At 37.3% G+C, this 16,979-nt stretch overlaps 2 protein-coding genes across 3 annotated transcripts in view; one reads left to right on the forward strand and one right to left on the reverse strand.

Moving 5' to 3' along the window:
- Nucleotides 1–16,979, reverse strand: part of LOC112053876 (eukaryotic translation initiation factor 3 subunit H) — a 158,405-nt gene that overhangs the window by 52,081 nt on the left and 89,345 nt on the right. The window lies entirely within an intron of this gene.
- Nucleotides 733–16,013, forward strand: LOC112053878 (mRNA-capping enzyme). Of its 2 annotated transcripts, none has more exons than XM_052891234.1 (12): nt 733–1,096; nt 1,167–1,303; nt 2,290–2,457; nt 3,581–3,687; nt 4,172–4,238; nt 5,571–5,807; nt 6,762–6,894; nt 8,993–9,138; nt 10,353–10,518; nt 12,067–12,167; nt 12,691–12,881; nt 15,462–16,013. In XM_052891234.1, exons 1-12 carry the CDS (start codon nt 911–913, stop codon nt 15,584–15,586), a joined length of 1,764 nt encoding a protein of 587 aa, XP_052747194.1. In that variant the 5' UTR covers nt 733–910; the 3' UTR covers nt 15,587–16,013. The 2 variants fall into 2 exon arrangements, with proteins under 2 accessions (XP_052747194.1, XP_023949237.2); XM_024093469.2 differs by having other exon boundaries at nt 4,169–4,238; nt 15,462–16,009.

A 16,979-nucleotide genomic window follows, 5' to 3' on the forward strand; every position in this document is an offset into this window, starting at 1 on the left:
ACACAACTGTCAAGAATTTATAAACCACAGATTAATAGATACTAGGTAAAACTAAAAATGCAATAGTGTTGTCGACATTCACTGCCATTTCACCATTTCACTGCTGACTCAAAAACATAGGCTTTTATCTATGGTATCTATGGTTTTATCATTCTATTCGCCCCTCATTAATTTAAAGTTCGAACTACTTTAATATTTTAGTCGAGTACAAACAATTTGGTTTCGCCTCTGGCGGATAGAAGTCAACCCAGAGAAAAGCGCAGCCGTGCTTTTCACTGGCAAACCGGTACCCCGAAACAAACCCGGACTCATAGAAGTCTCCCTTTACGGAGCTCCCATCCCCTGGCAATGTACTGCCAAGTACCTAGGCGTAACCTTTGACAACCGCATGAGCTTCTCCATGCACATCAATAAAGCGCGGAAAAAGGCTGCATACGTAATGCGTGGTGCATTACGTATGCAGCCTTTACGCGATGATCCTCAAAGCTAACGCTTTATAAAACCACAATCCGTCCGATCTAAACCTACGCTAGTGTAATGTTTGCCCACCGTCCCAAACCGACCCTAAAGCCGCTCCAAACATTGCAAAACCGGTTTCTGCGACAAATCACGGGCACACCGTGGTTCTATTTCTATGAGTATTATACATAGAGTAGTATAATACATTATTATATATTAATCTATGGTATATAATTGACGTTTATTTGACTGTGGTTCTTTATTTTATAAATCGTCTGTGGTAGTGTTTTTCTTCGTTGTTCATCGTTGGTCATTCGTATTTTTCTAGTTTTTTTTCAATTTTACTAATAATTACATATTTAACCATGATGCTTTCATGATATCTAAATTATTTTACAATTTGTTAGTTAGTAAATTAATAAAAAACTGTCTTCTGTAACAGTTAGCAGCCATGTCGGACAGAAATCCAGGTCCTGTTCCGAGTCGATGGTTAAAATGTCCACGGAAAGCCACGGGTCTATTTGTAGACCAATTCCTAGCGTTTAAAACTCCTTTAGATTCACGTTACAATGATCAGGTCCAGGATATATACCGTTTTACGCCTACTATGTTATTCGATAGTGTAAAAAGTTACAAGGTAAAGTTTACTTTTGACAAAATTTGCAAAGCAGTTTTTGTGGTACTGACGTGCAAAAATTCGATTTCAGAGAAAGCTCGGCTTATGGATCGACCTGACAAACACTTCTCGGTTCTATGATAAAGCGGACATAAAAAAGAGAGATTGTAAATATGTTAAATTGCAATGTCGCGGCCATGGCGAAACTCCATCGAAAGAACAGACACAGTATGTAAAATTGATTCAAAAATAATATAGAAAACAAAGGTATTTAAAATTTTAAGTTTTGGCCTATAAGGTTAAAATTTATTACCCTATAAGGGTAATATTTTTAAATTTTAATTGTATCAAATATAGTCTATGACAAATAAAATGGCTTTCTATTGGTGAACGAATTTTCTAAATTGGTTTAGTAGGTCCAGAGGTTACCCCCTTACAACCTCATAAACTTTACCTCCATAAAATATTAGATATCTATTGTCATTAATTTAGGAACAGCATCATCCATCATCATCATATTAGCCGATGGACGTCCATTGCAGGACATAGGCCTTTTGTAGGTTGTCAGTCCACCTGGTGGAGGGTCGACCAACACTGCACTTTCAAGTGTGGAGTCGCCATACCAGCACCTTGGGAACCCTACGTCCATCGCCTCTTTGAATTATGTGCCCCGCTCATTGCCACTTCAGTTTTGCGACACATTGAGCTATGTCAGTGACTTTAATTTTTCTGTGGATCTCCTTATTTCTGATTCAATCACTCAAAGATATTCCTAGCATCACTCGTTCAATTGCCTGCTGTGTGACTCTGAGCCTTCTTATTAGCCCCATAGTTAGCGACCAAGTCTTAGAAAAAATAAATTTAGGAACAAATTAATTAAATTTATTATATAGGTATAATGTGACTAGCAATTTATACACTTCATAATATCATCAAGTTTAGCTTTAGTACAATGAGTTTTTGATGAAGAAAAGTAGGATGCCTTCGGTACTAAGGTAACATTCCGTTCTTGAAATGACCCACTGCTTTGTATAAATTTATATGGAGTACTAAACAAATCCTGAGACCGGGACGCGTGACCCCATTTGTTAAGTGCTTCATATAAATTCATACCAAGGAGTAGGTAGTGCTACCCGGTTGCGGTTATCAATAATGGAAGACTACCTTTAGTTGACAACCCAATAAAATAATGATAGGAGAATCATTATTTTCAGAAAATTTATAAGTGAAGTCATTAATTTTATACATACGAAACCAGATGATATAATTGGTGTGCACTGTACCCATGGTTTCAATAGAACTGGATTCCTCATAGTCTCCTATATGATTGAACAACTGGACTTCAGTTTAGAGGCTGCTCTCATGGAATTTGCTAACAAAAGGTAAACTTTTGTTGTACAATGTGACATTGGTTTGGTTTATTTAATTAATTATTAAATAATAAAAAACATCATCAGTAAAGCATACTGAGAATTTTATGAATTCTCTATGTGTTTGAAGTCTGCCAATCCACATTGGGCAAGCGTGTTGGACTATTTGTCTAACCCTTCTCATTCTGAGAGGAGACTTGTGCTTAGCAGTGAGCCAACTAAGGATTGATAATGATGAGTAAGGGTCTTATCACAAAGACATTAAATGGTTTTATATGGTGCCACAGATAAAGCAAAAATTTTGTCAACACTCAATTGTTTTTTGTGGCAATGTCAGAAGACTTGTTTTGTTGCTGCTTCATTCAGTTTCACCTTGAGATTCAGAGAGACAAACAGTATATTACGTTGAATTTGAACAAAAAATTAGTAAATATGATGACCCTTACAAGAAAACATGTGTGATTTCATAACTTATTTATTTTAAATTTTGTATTGTTTCTGCATAAAATGTATTTCAAACTGTAAGTTTATCTAATTGTTCTAAGCTTATAAATCAAATTTATTTTAATTATTTCAAGAACAAGTTAATTAAAATTATTATTAGGTGTGAAATTACTAGCAATACATACCCTCATTTTTAATTTGTTTGTTGGTAAATACACACAGAACATGATAGTAAGACTAGTATAGTTGTCAAAATTGCTACATCCTCTTGAATTTTATAGTAGTTTTCATTAATATACTCCAATCAGGTGCAGATACTAGGATTCAATAGGGGCTTTCTTGTAGAATTTATCAAAACTTAATAAAGTACTTTTGAGCACAAAGTACTTTATAGAATGTAGTAGCAGTTGTTGTAAAAGTACTTTTAAAAGTAGGAATTTTTGTTATGTTTTGAACAATATTTATATTATTGACTAGCTGATGCCGCGCGGTTTCACCCGCGTGGTTCCCGTTCCCGTAGGAATACGGGGATAATATATAATCTATAGCCTTGCTCGATAAATGGGCTAACTAAATCTGAAAGAATTTTTCAAATCGGACCAGTAGTTCCTGAGATTAGCGCGTTCAATCAAACAAACAAACAAACTCTTCAGCTTTATAATATTAGTATAGATTGGAATTTGATTTTTAGATCACCAGGTATTTACAAACAGGACTACATAGAAGAGTTGTACAGACGCTACTATAATGACACTAAGGACATGATGCCTGCGCCTGAACGACCAGAATGGTGCAATGGTACGTTAACTTTGTTTAACATTGTTCAATTATTTTGTTAAAAATCATTTATCTGAATACAAAATTTCATTTAAATAACATGTACGCTAATATACATAGTTATGTAAATAAAGAGAAGTTGCTAGTTGCAGTCTGATACATAACAAAAAATCATTGACCTCTTATAATAAAGGGATGCACAATCATGTAGAAAATTTCACTTAACTTGCCATTTTTGCTTTGACAGTTTTAGAATTATTGGTAAAGAAAATTATACCTTTAAATATAGTCCAATCCAATATACAATAAAATCCCAAATTCAAAGCATACTCAACCTTAAGGATTGAGTTTCATGTTGAATTTGCAAATGCGACTTCTTGAATTGAATGCCATTGAGTGGGGGCGTTTTTTGGTCGCTGATTGTGCATCCATTTATAATAGGAGATTGATGCAAAAAATATCTTTCTGTAACTCTGTGAACAAAATGACTTGTTTATTCTAGAAGAAGAAGAGGTGGACTATGATGACGATGATGTTTCTCCAAGTATTTCTCAGAGTGTTCAGCATTCTAAGTGAGTTATTAATTAATTAATTTTTTTTTTAGAAAAGAATATTCGCCATATATTTTTTTTAAATATGACCAATACTCCCATTCCCCTCCAACTAGTTGGAAAGACTGTATTAGGAGTGGGTACGACAATAGACCAACGGGGCGGGGATCGAACCATCCTCAGTGATGAGGCCAAGCACACTTACTGTTGAGCTATTGAGGCCATATTTAATTATTATTTATCTTTGTCGATACTAAACAAAAACAGCAAAGACAGAAAATTCAATTTTTATAGGTCAATACAAAGAACAATATTTAGGCATTTCTGTCTTTGAATCATTGGTTTCATTTATCATTGGTTAATAGATGAAAAGTCTTATGTTGAAAATAATTTTGGGAGTAAATTGCCTAAAAGCGTCCTGGCCAAACTATCATTATCATCATCGTCATCGTCATCGTCATCGTCATCGTCATCATCATCATCATCATCATCATCCATCATCATCATCATTATCATTATCAAAATGTACAAAAGTTGGAGGTGCATGCCCCAGATCGGATACCGAACGTACGTCAGAATCGAAAGCATCACACATATGTTACATATGGTTTCAACATACTAATATATAAATGCGAAAGGTCATCACGAAATCTCATTAACCGCTTGATGTACAAAGTTGAAATTTGGCAGGGAAGTAGTTCAAAGGTAGCAGAGATCCGCTAAGATATTGCTAGAGGGCCGGATTAAGGACGTCTAAGGGTGGACGAATTCGCGGGCGTCCGCTAGTTTGATATAAAACACTTTTTTCATCCATTAAATAGGTCATTTGTAATAGTAGGGGAGCCGAAGAGGGGATTTCTGCAGTTACTCGAGCGCGGAAGATAAACATAAGGGACTTGCACGTTGTTGAGTACCTCCATCAAGTAAGAGCCCTTATTATTAATGGTTCCGTTTAGGGCAACCAAAAAAACTTTACCTTCAACAACAGAAATTCTTAACCAGCACGTCAGACCAACATAAGGTAGGTGAGTTGATAGCTAAAAACTCCGCACTTCGAAAATCTGACGATTTGAGCGTAACGTAATGGAATGGGAGGGTTTCAAAGTTACAAAACAAAACCCTTATGTTTTAATTCTCGAGTTACGAGCGCGATTAATTTTTTTACTTATTTTGAAGAATAACCTCTTAATTAATCGCTAAAATTTTCTGACAATTTCAGTAAGTGTGTGTGTGGTGTTTTTTCCTTCCTATAATTTAATCTACCTAACGCTCGCGTAACTGCAAATTTAGCATCCCGGGCTCCCCTACTATAATTCTGATTTTAAATTAATGGTTACTGTTTCACATGAGCAGTGGTCACAGCAGGAAGAAACGACGTATCCAAAACAAAGAGTTCATGGCAGGGGTCGGGGGCGTGGAACTGTTCGAGGTCGAGCCCCGGGCTACTGAAGTGCAGAAGAAGGTGAAGGAGTTCTGCAAGTGGAACAAAAAGGACTTCCCTGGATCGCAACCCGTTTCCATGGATATGAAAAACATTGGATTTTTACATGAAAAACCTTACAGAGTGTCTTGGAAAGCTGACGGCGTCAGGTATGATAATTTTTATTTTACATATTCAGAAATTTCTCTATACTAATATTATAAAAAATTAAAGAAAGATTCAATTTTTTTTGCATTGAATAGGCTCAGATTGCTATCAAGTTCATTTTTCTTGAGTAGCTTCATCTGGATAAGACGCTCAAGTTTTTTAGGAGGTGGAGGAGGGGAGTTTACCAAAAGTTGCTTATAACCAGATGTTTTTATTACTGATGTTTAATTATACAATTTAAACGATTGCTTATTCTAGAAGAATGAATAAATGCTTATTCTAAAAGAAAAAAAAATAATTCTTTGTAGAGCACTTAGAGGATAGGAAGATTATCCTATACTCAAGTGCTTTACAAAGAATTAATTAAAAAAAAAACTATATTTAGGTAGAATGGTATCAATGTATGAGAATAATGCATGGATTTCTAAACGACATGTCCCGAAATGGGCCTTTATTATTTATAATTTTTAAGCAGGTCGATAGTATTTTTTACAGATAGAAGATACAAATTGCTATTGAGAAAACAATTTTCAGTATTTTTAGAACCCGCATTAATTAGATAAATATTTTTTTTGTTTCGCTCCCTTGTCTACAAATTTAACATAGACAATACAGTAAAAGTGTTCAAAAAACCCAATATAAACACCTGGAATTTAATTCATATCCGGTGTAAGCTGTCAATGTCATGTAATATTGTCAAATGTCATTATGACACAAGTTTTAATCAAAAAAAAAGATAAAAACATTTAATCGTAGGCGTTCTTTTTAGATTGAAATAATTTGTTCTGCTTAATTGACACTCGGAATAAAGGCCCTAGCCTCCATACAAAATTGAGACATGTCCTTTCTTTATATTTCGTGTGCTAGTTTTTTTTTTCTCGATTGTCTCTGGTACCCTCCGCGACGGGATGCCCTAAGCAATAGCTTATAGGCTAATCCAGGACTGTCTCCATCAGGTACATGATGTTGATCGACGGGCGGGACGAAGTGTACATGATCGACCGAGACAACAGCGTGTTCAAGGTGCACAACCTGCAGTTCCTGCACAACAAACGGCAGGAACACCTCTCTAATACTCTGCTTGATGGTGTGAGTAAAGGTTCATGAGGGTATTCATCATCATAAACCTTTTTTTTTTTATTCTTTACAAGTTAGCCTACAATCTCACCTGATGGTAAATGATGATGCGGTCTAAGATGCGAACTTGTTAGGAGGAAGATGAAAATCCACACCCCTTTCGGTTTCTACACGACATTGTAACGGAACTTTGAATGGATAGTATCTAGCCACAGCTAAAGCCACCAGCCAAGAGCTTTAGTAAAGCTTTTTTTTTAATGATAATTCAGCAATATTGCTGTACTGAATGTGATTCATCATCATATCAGCCAATGGACATGGTGTTACAGTAAAAATTTACTACAGCTTAGACCAATTATTGTATAGGACCTGCCTCGCTGGATGTTACTTTTCTGTCAAAGTATATGATCAATGATCTAATGCTAATATAAAAACTGTTTCTATAGTATTGATCAAAATCGATTCTGAGAGGAGATTCAAGGTCAGCAGAGTGAGCCGAATATGGGTTGATAATGAACAAGGGTATCAATGTTTTAATATAATAATAATATAATTTATTTATTTCAAGCTTCAATAGGCTCATAATTGTGTTAGTAAAAATAGAATGTGTTAGTAACTTATAAACTAGGCAAACTTATTCTATTAAATATATCGTACTAGTAATATGTGTGTCACTGCCGCTCCAATCCATTTGACATGGAACAGCAGTGATTCACATATTAACAGTCCAACCTGCTCGCAATCATTTCAAGAATGCTGTTGGTGCCGCCCCGCACCCTGCGCACCAAGGATCCACAACGTTTGCGCATTGTGGCGTAAAAACAGTCAACACGCGCATCCGCGAACATCCCCGATGCGCTACAAAAGCGGGGCAACCCCATCAGCACCCTGAATGCGTTGTTGTATTGTACACGGAGAGCGTTATAAGATTTTTGAGAGTATTTGGCCCACAGACTGCACGTGTAGAAGCTAGTGCAGTATGCTCTGAACAAAGTAATTTTAACGGCATAGGAACACCGCGCAAACCTGCGGGCCAGCATATTTGCTCTTACTGATAACGCTCTCCGTTCTCTCTCGATATCAGTGTCGTCTTTAGAGACGACCTTAGGGTCAGGGGTCAACATGTGTCCGAGGTACTTGACTTTATTCACTCTCTCTAATGCTACGCGATTCAGCGAGATGGGTGGAAGGGTTAGATTTTTACATGTTTTACCCTCTGCCTCAAAGACCATCACTACACTCTTTTTAGTGTTATAGGCAAGACCATGTTTCTCCACATAAGCCTCACATACAGCTATGAGCTTCCTGAGACCACAGATTGACGCACTCAACAGCACCATATCATCGGCGTAACTTATGTTATTTAAACACACTCCATCTATGTAGCAGCCGATTCTGGCGCTGCTGAGCTCGCCAAGCAAGTCATCCACGTACAGGTTGAATAGCGTAGGTGAGCTTTTAGAGTTGTTGTTCGTTGGTTAAAGAGTTTAAGTAATTTAAGTTATATACAAAATCTAAGAAATTCCTTCGTTCCATGTCACATCCTTTTCTGCGTTTAGGATATGGTGTGGCAGATTATAAAAAGTGAATAAATATTATGACTTAACAAATGAACTAACTAAAAATGGCTATGTAGTTAGTCTGTACGCCGTAGAAGTAGGTGCGAGAGGATTACCAGCAAAATCTCTCTATAACTTACTTAAAGACCTTGGCCTCTAGAAGTGCAGCTAGTTCTATATTAGAACGAGTATCCAAAGCTGCTCTAATAGGATTTTACCAAATTTAGCTAGGCAGGGAGAACAACACGAGCAGAGAACGGGGAGTGTTGATCGATCGTCAAGGAATTCCTTAACCCTACATCCATTAGTCACAAGTTCAGGACTCTGCTCAGAGTTTTTCTTTCTACAACGCGAAGGATCCGGCACCCGTACGGTCAATCCATGGAATTAAGCTAAGATATTCGTCTCATATTGTGACATGGCATATGAACTAATGGAGTATTCATTTCGTAAAAGGATGAACTAGTTTCGTTTTTCTCACGTTTACGCCTTGGTTTGTTGGTTTAGTGGTTTGTCACATCACAGCAATGCTGACGACCATGCTGTTGCAGGAGCTGGTGATGGACCGCGTGAACGGCGTGGAGAAGCCGCGCTACCTGTGCTACGACATCGTGCGCTTCGACAACATGACGGTGGGCAGGGAGCCCTTCCACCCCGTGCGGTACAGCTGTATAGAGAAAGAAATTATTAACCCTAGGTAAGTTAACGTAGTGATAGCCCAGTGGCAAAGGCGTGCATAACGTTTTTAACAAGGGTATGCACTTTCAGTGTTTCACTTTTCATTAACATTTTAAATTGAAATTGACATGTTTAAAATTATTATTAAACTTATAATGTACAAATTGAAATTGGCATGTTTAAAAATTAATACTAAATTTATAATGTATAATGTTTTGCAATTATTTTTATAATATTGGAAATAAAGGCTTTATTATTATTATTATTATGCACTTTCAGTACGACGGCCGCGTGGCGCAGTGGGTAGTGACCCTGCTTTCTGCATCCACGGCCGTGGGTTCGATTCCCACAACTGGAAAATATTTGTGTGATGAGCATGGGTGTTTTCCAGTGTCTGTGTGTATTTATACATTATATAAGTATTTATATGTAGTATATAATAGTATATTAATATTATAATATCAACTATCTTAGCACCCATAACACAAGCTACTCTGTATGCTTACTTTGGGGCTAGATAGTGATGTGTATTGTTTAAATATATTTATTTATTTATTATTCAGTAAACATTGGAAAATTCCTTGTCCAACTATGTATTCTGTGGTCCAACATAGGTTTTAACTGGTTCCTTATGCAGTGCATTTTTGCATCTATGAAGTGAACGCCACTGCCCAGTGGATTGACCTCTGCCTCCGATTCCGGTAAGTTTGGATTCGAATCCGGGCATATGCACCTCCAAATTTTCAGTTGTGTGCATTTTTAGAAATTAAATATCATGTGTCTTATACGGTGAAGGAAATACATTTTGAGGAAACCGGCGTACCAGAGAATTTTCTTGATTCTCTGCGTGTGACTGTTGGTCTAATCCCTCTTATTCTGACAGGAAAATCGAGCTCAGCAGTGAGCCGAATATGGGTTGATAATGATGAAGTTTCTCAATCATCATCATCATTATCAATCCATATTCACTCACTCACTGCTGAGCTCGAGTCTCCTTTCAGAATGAGAGGGGTTAGGCCAATAGTCCACCACGCTGGCCCAATGTGGATTGGCAGACTTCACACACACAGAGAATTAAGAAAATTCTCAGGTATGCAGGTCTTGCCTGGGAAGCATTGTCGTTTGTTATGTCATCGTCAGGATCATAAAGGACGTTTTTTGGGCGTCTAGATCTACTATCGGTGGATTATTCCTAATTCTGTGTCGTCTAGTAATGTTTTTTTTTTCCTCCAGGAATAGAGCTATAGAAGAGAGAAGAATTATCAAAGAGAGAGAGCCTTTTGGGGTGATATTGAAAGGCTTCTGGGACGTGACAATGGCAGGCCCACTGTTGGGAGAGAAATTCGCAAGGACCCTGCACCATGAACCCGATGGATTAATATTTCAACCTTCTAAAGAGGTATGTCTTTAATAAAACACTCACTTGAAAAACTATGTAGTGATAGAGTCACTACATAGTTTTTCATCGTATTTTCGTTTTTGTGATGATTTAAAATAGTTATTTCAACGAAATAAGCTTTACATTATGTGCTAATGTTTTTTTCTACGATCATCTAACATGATTATTTCAACAAAATTACATAAATATCAGTTTTTTGTTAAAATAACGTTACTAGCTACCACTATCACTATTAAACTAATGTTATTTTTTTGTAAAATGACGATAATTGTGTCATTTCTTTGGAAACCCAATGTTAGATGATTGCAAAAACGAAAATACAATGAAAAACGATTTAGTGACCGATTGCTTGAATGGTAATAATAATAAGCCCTTTATTCTGTGTTAAGAAATTACAATTATATATACAATACATTTTGTTTTCATTTTTATTTTTTTAAAGAATATCTCTTAACATAGTGTGCCTTTCGGCATAGGCCTCCTCCAGCGACCACCTCGGCCTCCACTGCTCTCTCTCTAATGCGACCCTTCTCCAGTTTGGACCTGCTGTGAGCTTTAAGTCATCCTCCCATCTAATGAACTTGCTTGCTTGAATGGTACTCCTCACATAATAACCCTGCTCCGAGTACAGTAATGAACACAGAATAATAAATTAAACCATAAAAATTATTATTCTTGAAAACTAAAACCCTTCAATGTCCTGACATTATTTTTTCATTTTATTAGAGCCATAATAACCTAATGGTTACGACCTCTGCCTTCGATTCGGAGGGCGTAGGTTCAAACCCGGTCCGGGGCTTGCACCTGTGCATTTTAAGAAATTAAATACATATATATGTCTCAAACTATGTAATAACACATTGTGAGGAAACCTGCATACAAGAGAATGGGGATGATGACTGGGTTTGAATATATTGATTTTTATGATACATTCGGGTAAATAAGGTCAATGTTTACTAATTTATACATAAAAAGCAACGATTGTCTGGATATTTGAAAAATAAATGAGATAATAAAATTTCAAAATCTATTAAAAATCTTTTATCGTAATTAGATGAAAATTCATACAGTTTTAGCTTCCTTACATTAAATGTGACATTTCTCAATAAATGAACTATAAACATAAACGCACAAATAACAAAGATATTAGTAATTTTGTTTGAACGCCCATACAAACCTAACGATCAGCGAGCCAACGACGTCACTAAATCGTGCCATTTTGTACGGAGCGTTTTTCAGGGATCCGCGGCAGCGCCGCAAATCTGACTCTTTAAATCCCTGTAGCTCCGAAAGTAATGATCGCAGATACCCTGTTCCTTTTACAAAATTGCTTTGCTATTAGTATACTCTTAATTTATATACAATTTAAAAAACTGTCATCATCCCTATTTTTATATTCTCTGCGTGTGTGAAGTCTGCCAATCCGCATTGGGCCAGCGTGGTGACCTATGGCCTAACCCCTCTCACTCTGGGAGGAGACTCGTGCTCAACAGTTAGCCAACAATCTCTTCAGCTAGTATATTATATATGAGTTATATCGGTTTCCAGCCATACACACCGGGCGCGTGCGAGGATGTGCTGAAGTGGAAGCCCGGACACATGAACAGCGTGGACTTCAAACTGGAAATTGTCATCGACAACAGACCAGGGTAAGAGACAACTTTAACTAGACCTGACATTCGCTGAAGAGTTCTCGTGACAATTACATTTTTCCCTCAGACCAATTATTTTATAGGACTTACCTCGCTAGACGTTATTTTTTAACCCCCGATGCTAAAATTAGGGTGTTATAAGATTGACGTGTTTGTCTGTCTGTCTGTGACACAATAGCTCCCGAACGGATGAAGTGATTTCAATTTAGTTATTTTTTTATTAAAGGTGACTTGTGGGTGAGTGTTCTTAGACATGTTTGATAAAAACCGGTTGAGTCGGTTAAAAGTAGTAGGGGCTGAAAGTAGAGAAGAGCAACCGAATGTCTGCAAATATTCTCTAGTGGAATCTCAAACGAAAACGCACTGAAAGAGAATATTAATATAAGAGTCTGACCGCTCTTACCGTTGAGCTATTGAGGCTTTTAATATTTTTAAAATGTATGCCTTCGATTCGGATGGATGGAGACTCGTGCTCAACGGTGAGCCGAATATGGGTTGATAATGATGATGATGATGCTAGGATGGTGGCGAAGAAGATCGGCCGGCTGTGGGTGGGCGGGCAGACGGCGCCGTACGCCACCATGCGCGTCACCAAAGCGATCCGCGACCTCAACAACAAGATCATCGAGTGCAAGTACGAGAACAACGAGTGGGTGTTCATGCGCGAGCGGACTGACAAGTCCTTCCCCAACAGCTTCAACACTGCCGAAGGTTGGTACACGCACGAGATAGTACGAAGTGTTCCGTGAGTTACGTGGGGAGTAGTGGGAGGCAGAGTGCTAGCTATATAGAGCAATATAGATACAGGGATTTTTAACCCTACATACAACGGTCACAAGTCCGGGATTTCACTCAAGGTTATTTTCTCTGCTATTCGAGGGTTTATTGATAATATTCTTAGTGGGAATTATTAGACCTGATAGGTTCCCATTCAATAATCGTGTTTTGCTATCCACTTTTATCCCGTTTTTTTTCCGGCACATGCATTTTTCATATGTATCTATTTATATACATAATAGCGGACCGAGTAAAGTTTTGCTTTGACAGCTACGCAACCAACCAATCGCAAGAAATCTATCGGCGACAAACCGAGTTTTTACTCGCTTATAATATTATATAGTGGTTTCGGATTATGAGGTGAGGTCCTGGGTTCGAATCCTGGGTCGGGCAAAATGAGATACTGAGTTCTTTTTTCTAAGAAATTTCAATGTATTTATTAAGCCCGCCAACCCGCATCGGAGCAGCGATAAGGAGGTTTTGTAGTGAGTCGTTAAAATATTCTGATAATGATGATGACTTACAGAGTGTAATACATAGACGTTGTAGAGGCGCCCCCAGGGGATCATTCCGAATTTAAAATGAGAAGAGAATGGGGATGATGACTAGGTTTGAATATATTGATTTTTATGATACATTCGGGTAAATAAGGTCAATGTTAACTAATTAATACATAAAAAGATTGTCTGGATATTTGTAAAATAAATCTATACTAATATTATAAAGAGGTAAAGTTTGTAAGTTTGTAAGTTTGTCACATTTTTTAAATGGGGTAATCTTCGGAACTACTGGTCCGATTTTAAAAATTCTTTCACCAGTAGAATGCTACATTATCAGGGAGTGCTATAGGCTATATATATTATATAGGTATCATATATATTAGCCGAGTTATCACAGTTTTTGTCATACAGGTCGGATCGAAAATCCTCTTAAACAGACTTATTCGCATGCGCTGCCTTAACTATTGTGTAAAATTGAAATTAATGTATGGAGACTTTATGTATCTTATCTATAAAAGTTCTACTAAAAAGTCCGCGACACCATATATCTATCTTCTATATATTAGCAGATATAGTACCTTTTGTGTTTTAAAAATTATTAATTTTATATACTTAGGTTTACGTCATTATTTATACAACTAAACTTTAATCCTTATTAAAATAAATTATTTAATAATCACAAGGATATTATGGAGATAAGATTTGCCCTTTACAGTATGTTAATTACTTAAATAGTTTCGGAGATAATACAAAATATCTAAAAGACGCAGAAATTCCGCTATATGACGCCCGGCGCTTTCATTTACGTAGTTCCCGTTTCCGTGTGAATATGGGGATCAAACATAGCCTATGACACTCGCAAATAACGTAGCTTTCTATTGGTAAAACAATTTTCCAAATCGGTCCAGTAGATCCAGAGATTACCTCCTACAACCACACGAACTTTACCTCTTTATATTATTAGCATAGAAGTCTCTATTTCTCTTGGTCATACCACCACTCTCGAAGGACTGGACCGATTTTGCTAAGGGTAGAGAATAAGAAAATATAGTAAGGGTAGAGAAGTATAGAGAAGTTACAGGATAGGGTAGGGTAAGGGTAGGAAAGCGTAGGAGTAGTGTAGGGGTAGGGTAGGTTTAGGGCCGGGTTTAGGGTAGTGGTAGGGTAGGGGTAGAGGTAGGGTAGTGGTAGGGTAGAGGTACGGGTAGGATAGGGAAGTGGTAGGGTAGGGGTAGGATAGGCGTGAGATAGGGGTACGGGTGGGATAGGGGTAAGAAAGGGATAGGGTACGGGGAGGGTAGGGGTAGGATGGGGGTAGGGGTAGGAAGGGGGTAGGGTGTAGGTAAGGTAGGGGTAGGGTAGGGGTAGGTTTGGGGTAGGGTAGGGGTAGGGTGGAGGTAGGGGTAAGGTAGGGTAGGGTAGGGGTAGGGTAGATGTAGGGGTTGGGTAGGGTAGGGTTGGGGTAGTGGTAGGTTAGGGGTAGGGTAGGGTAGGGGTAGGGTAGGGTAGGGGCAGTAGTTAAGTTGACATCGAAATTTACGCGGACGAAGTCGCGGGCTTCCGCTAGTAAGATTATAAAATTTCAAAATCTATCAATTTTTTTTTATCGTAATTAGATGAAAATTCATACTGTTTTAGCTTCCTTCCATTAAATGTGACATTTTTCAATAAATGGACTATAAACATAAACGCACAAATAACAAAGATATTAGTCATTTTGTTTGAACGCCCATACAAACCTAACGATCAGCGAGCCAACGACGTCACTAAATCGTGCCATTTTTTATGGAGCGTTTTTCAGGGATCCGCGGCAGCGCCGCAAATCTGACCCTTTAAATCCCTGTAGCTCCGAGAGTAATGATCGCAGATACCCTGTTACTTTTACTCTTAATTTATATACAATTTAAAAAACTGTCATCAACCCTATTCGACATTCAGCGGGTTAGTGGTCCCCTGAGGGTGTCCCTGCTACGTCTATGAATTTCACTGTAATACACTTAAATTTTGATTACAGCTGTTTTTAAAAGCATAAAGAATCCTGTGACGCAAGAGATCCTGCTGGACTACATAGAGCACCATAGATACAGGGACGACTCCGATCTGATGCCGCCTCCGGCTTCGAAACGTGCACGCATGTAGGGTATAGGTAGCTAAATAATATTATTTCTCATGTATAATATTTAAGTTATAAACTCAGATTAAATACATAGGGACCTGCCTCACTAAACGTTACCCCTCAAAGAATAAGATCAACGATCCAACGCGCTTTCTATAAACTTTCTCTAAAGATTATTTCGTTGTTGTAATCGTTTTCGTTGCGTAAAGAGCTGTAAAAATGCCGATTGTGTAGTTGAGTGTAAAAAACTGTTAACAACTTCTAGTTTACTTAATGAATGAAGATGAAGTTACGTTTAATTTCTAGCTTATTTATATCATTATTATCAACCCATATTCGACTCACTATTGAGCTGGAGTCTCCTTGCAGAATGAGAGGGGTTAGGCCAATAGTCCACCACGCTGGCCAATGCGGATTGGCAGACTTTACATACGCAGAGAATTGAAAAAATTCTTTGATATGCAGGTTTCCTCACCACGTTTTTACTTCTCCGTTTGAGTCGCGTAATATTTAATTAAAATGCACACAACTTAAAAGTTGGAGGTGCATGCCCCGGACCGGATTCGAGCCCACACCCTCCGGAATGGGAGACAGAGGTCATGCGCGAGCGGACGGACAAGCAATGATATCCATTGGGCTAGCACAGCTCTCTTAACTTAATATATTAACTTTGTAATAAAAACAATATCTAAAAATAATCGATTCTTTTGCCGGTACAGAAAAACATCGATCAAGCAATCAAATACTCTGTTTATCAGAAATGATGTCTTTGTCAAAGTTGTATTAGTTTGTGTAAAATTTTCACATGTAATTCATAATTCATTTATTTGTTGTGAATACACAGATTAGAGTAATTATGCATTCGACTATTTTGAGTAGTTAAAAAGTCAATAGCAATTAATTAATTATATTATTGCGATGCAAATTTATAGTTGTGCATAGTTTAAGGAAACAAAGATTATTTATTAGTGTTGACTATGTTCGTCTTCGTCCCCCTCAAAAAACGACAGACACTTTTGTGAATTTGGTTGTGATACTAGTCCTTATGTAATTAGTTTGAGGTTATAAACAAAAGTTAACGAATAAAAAATAAACATCAAGTCTATGGTATGTTTTAGCATGTACATAGTCTGTACCATATATTATATGATTTATATATATTGTGAGAGTGACTTTCCTGAGACTTGTTAAGGAAGAAAAAACTGTCATAGAGACAAAAAGTTTTGCTCAGTTTTTACAGATGGTATGTTAACTTCTCTTAAAAAAAAACAGTCCGCAAGTACTGTTCAGGCGGACTGTTTCGTTTTTGATGACAAGTATATATTTTACAACCATGTTTGTTTGATTTAAATTACTATTTCATTGTAAAGAATACTGTATTATTATAAAATATATACATAACCTGAAACTCGTACT

Source organism: Bicyclus anynana, chromosome 3 (assembly GCF_947172395.1).
Source record: "Bicyclus anynana chromosome 3, ilBicAnyn1.1, whole genome shotgun sequence".
Taxonomy (NCBI): Eukaryota; Metazoa; Arthropoda; class Insecta; order Lepidoptera; family Nymphalidae; genus Bicyclus; species Bicyclus anynana.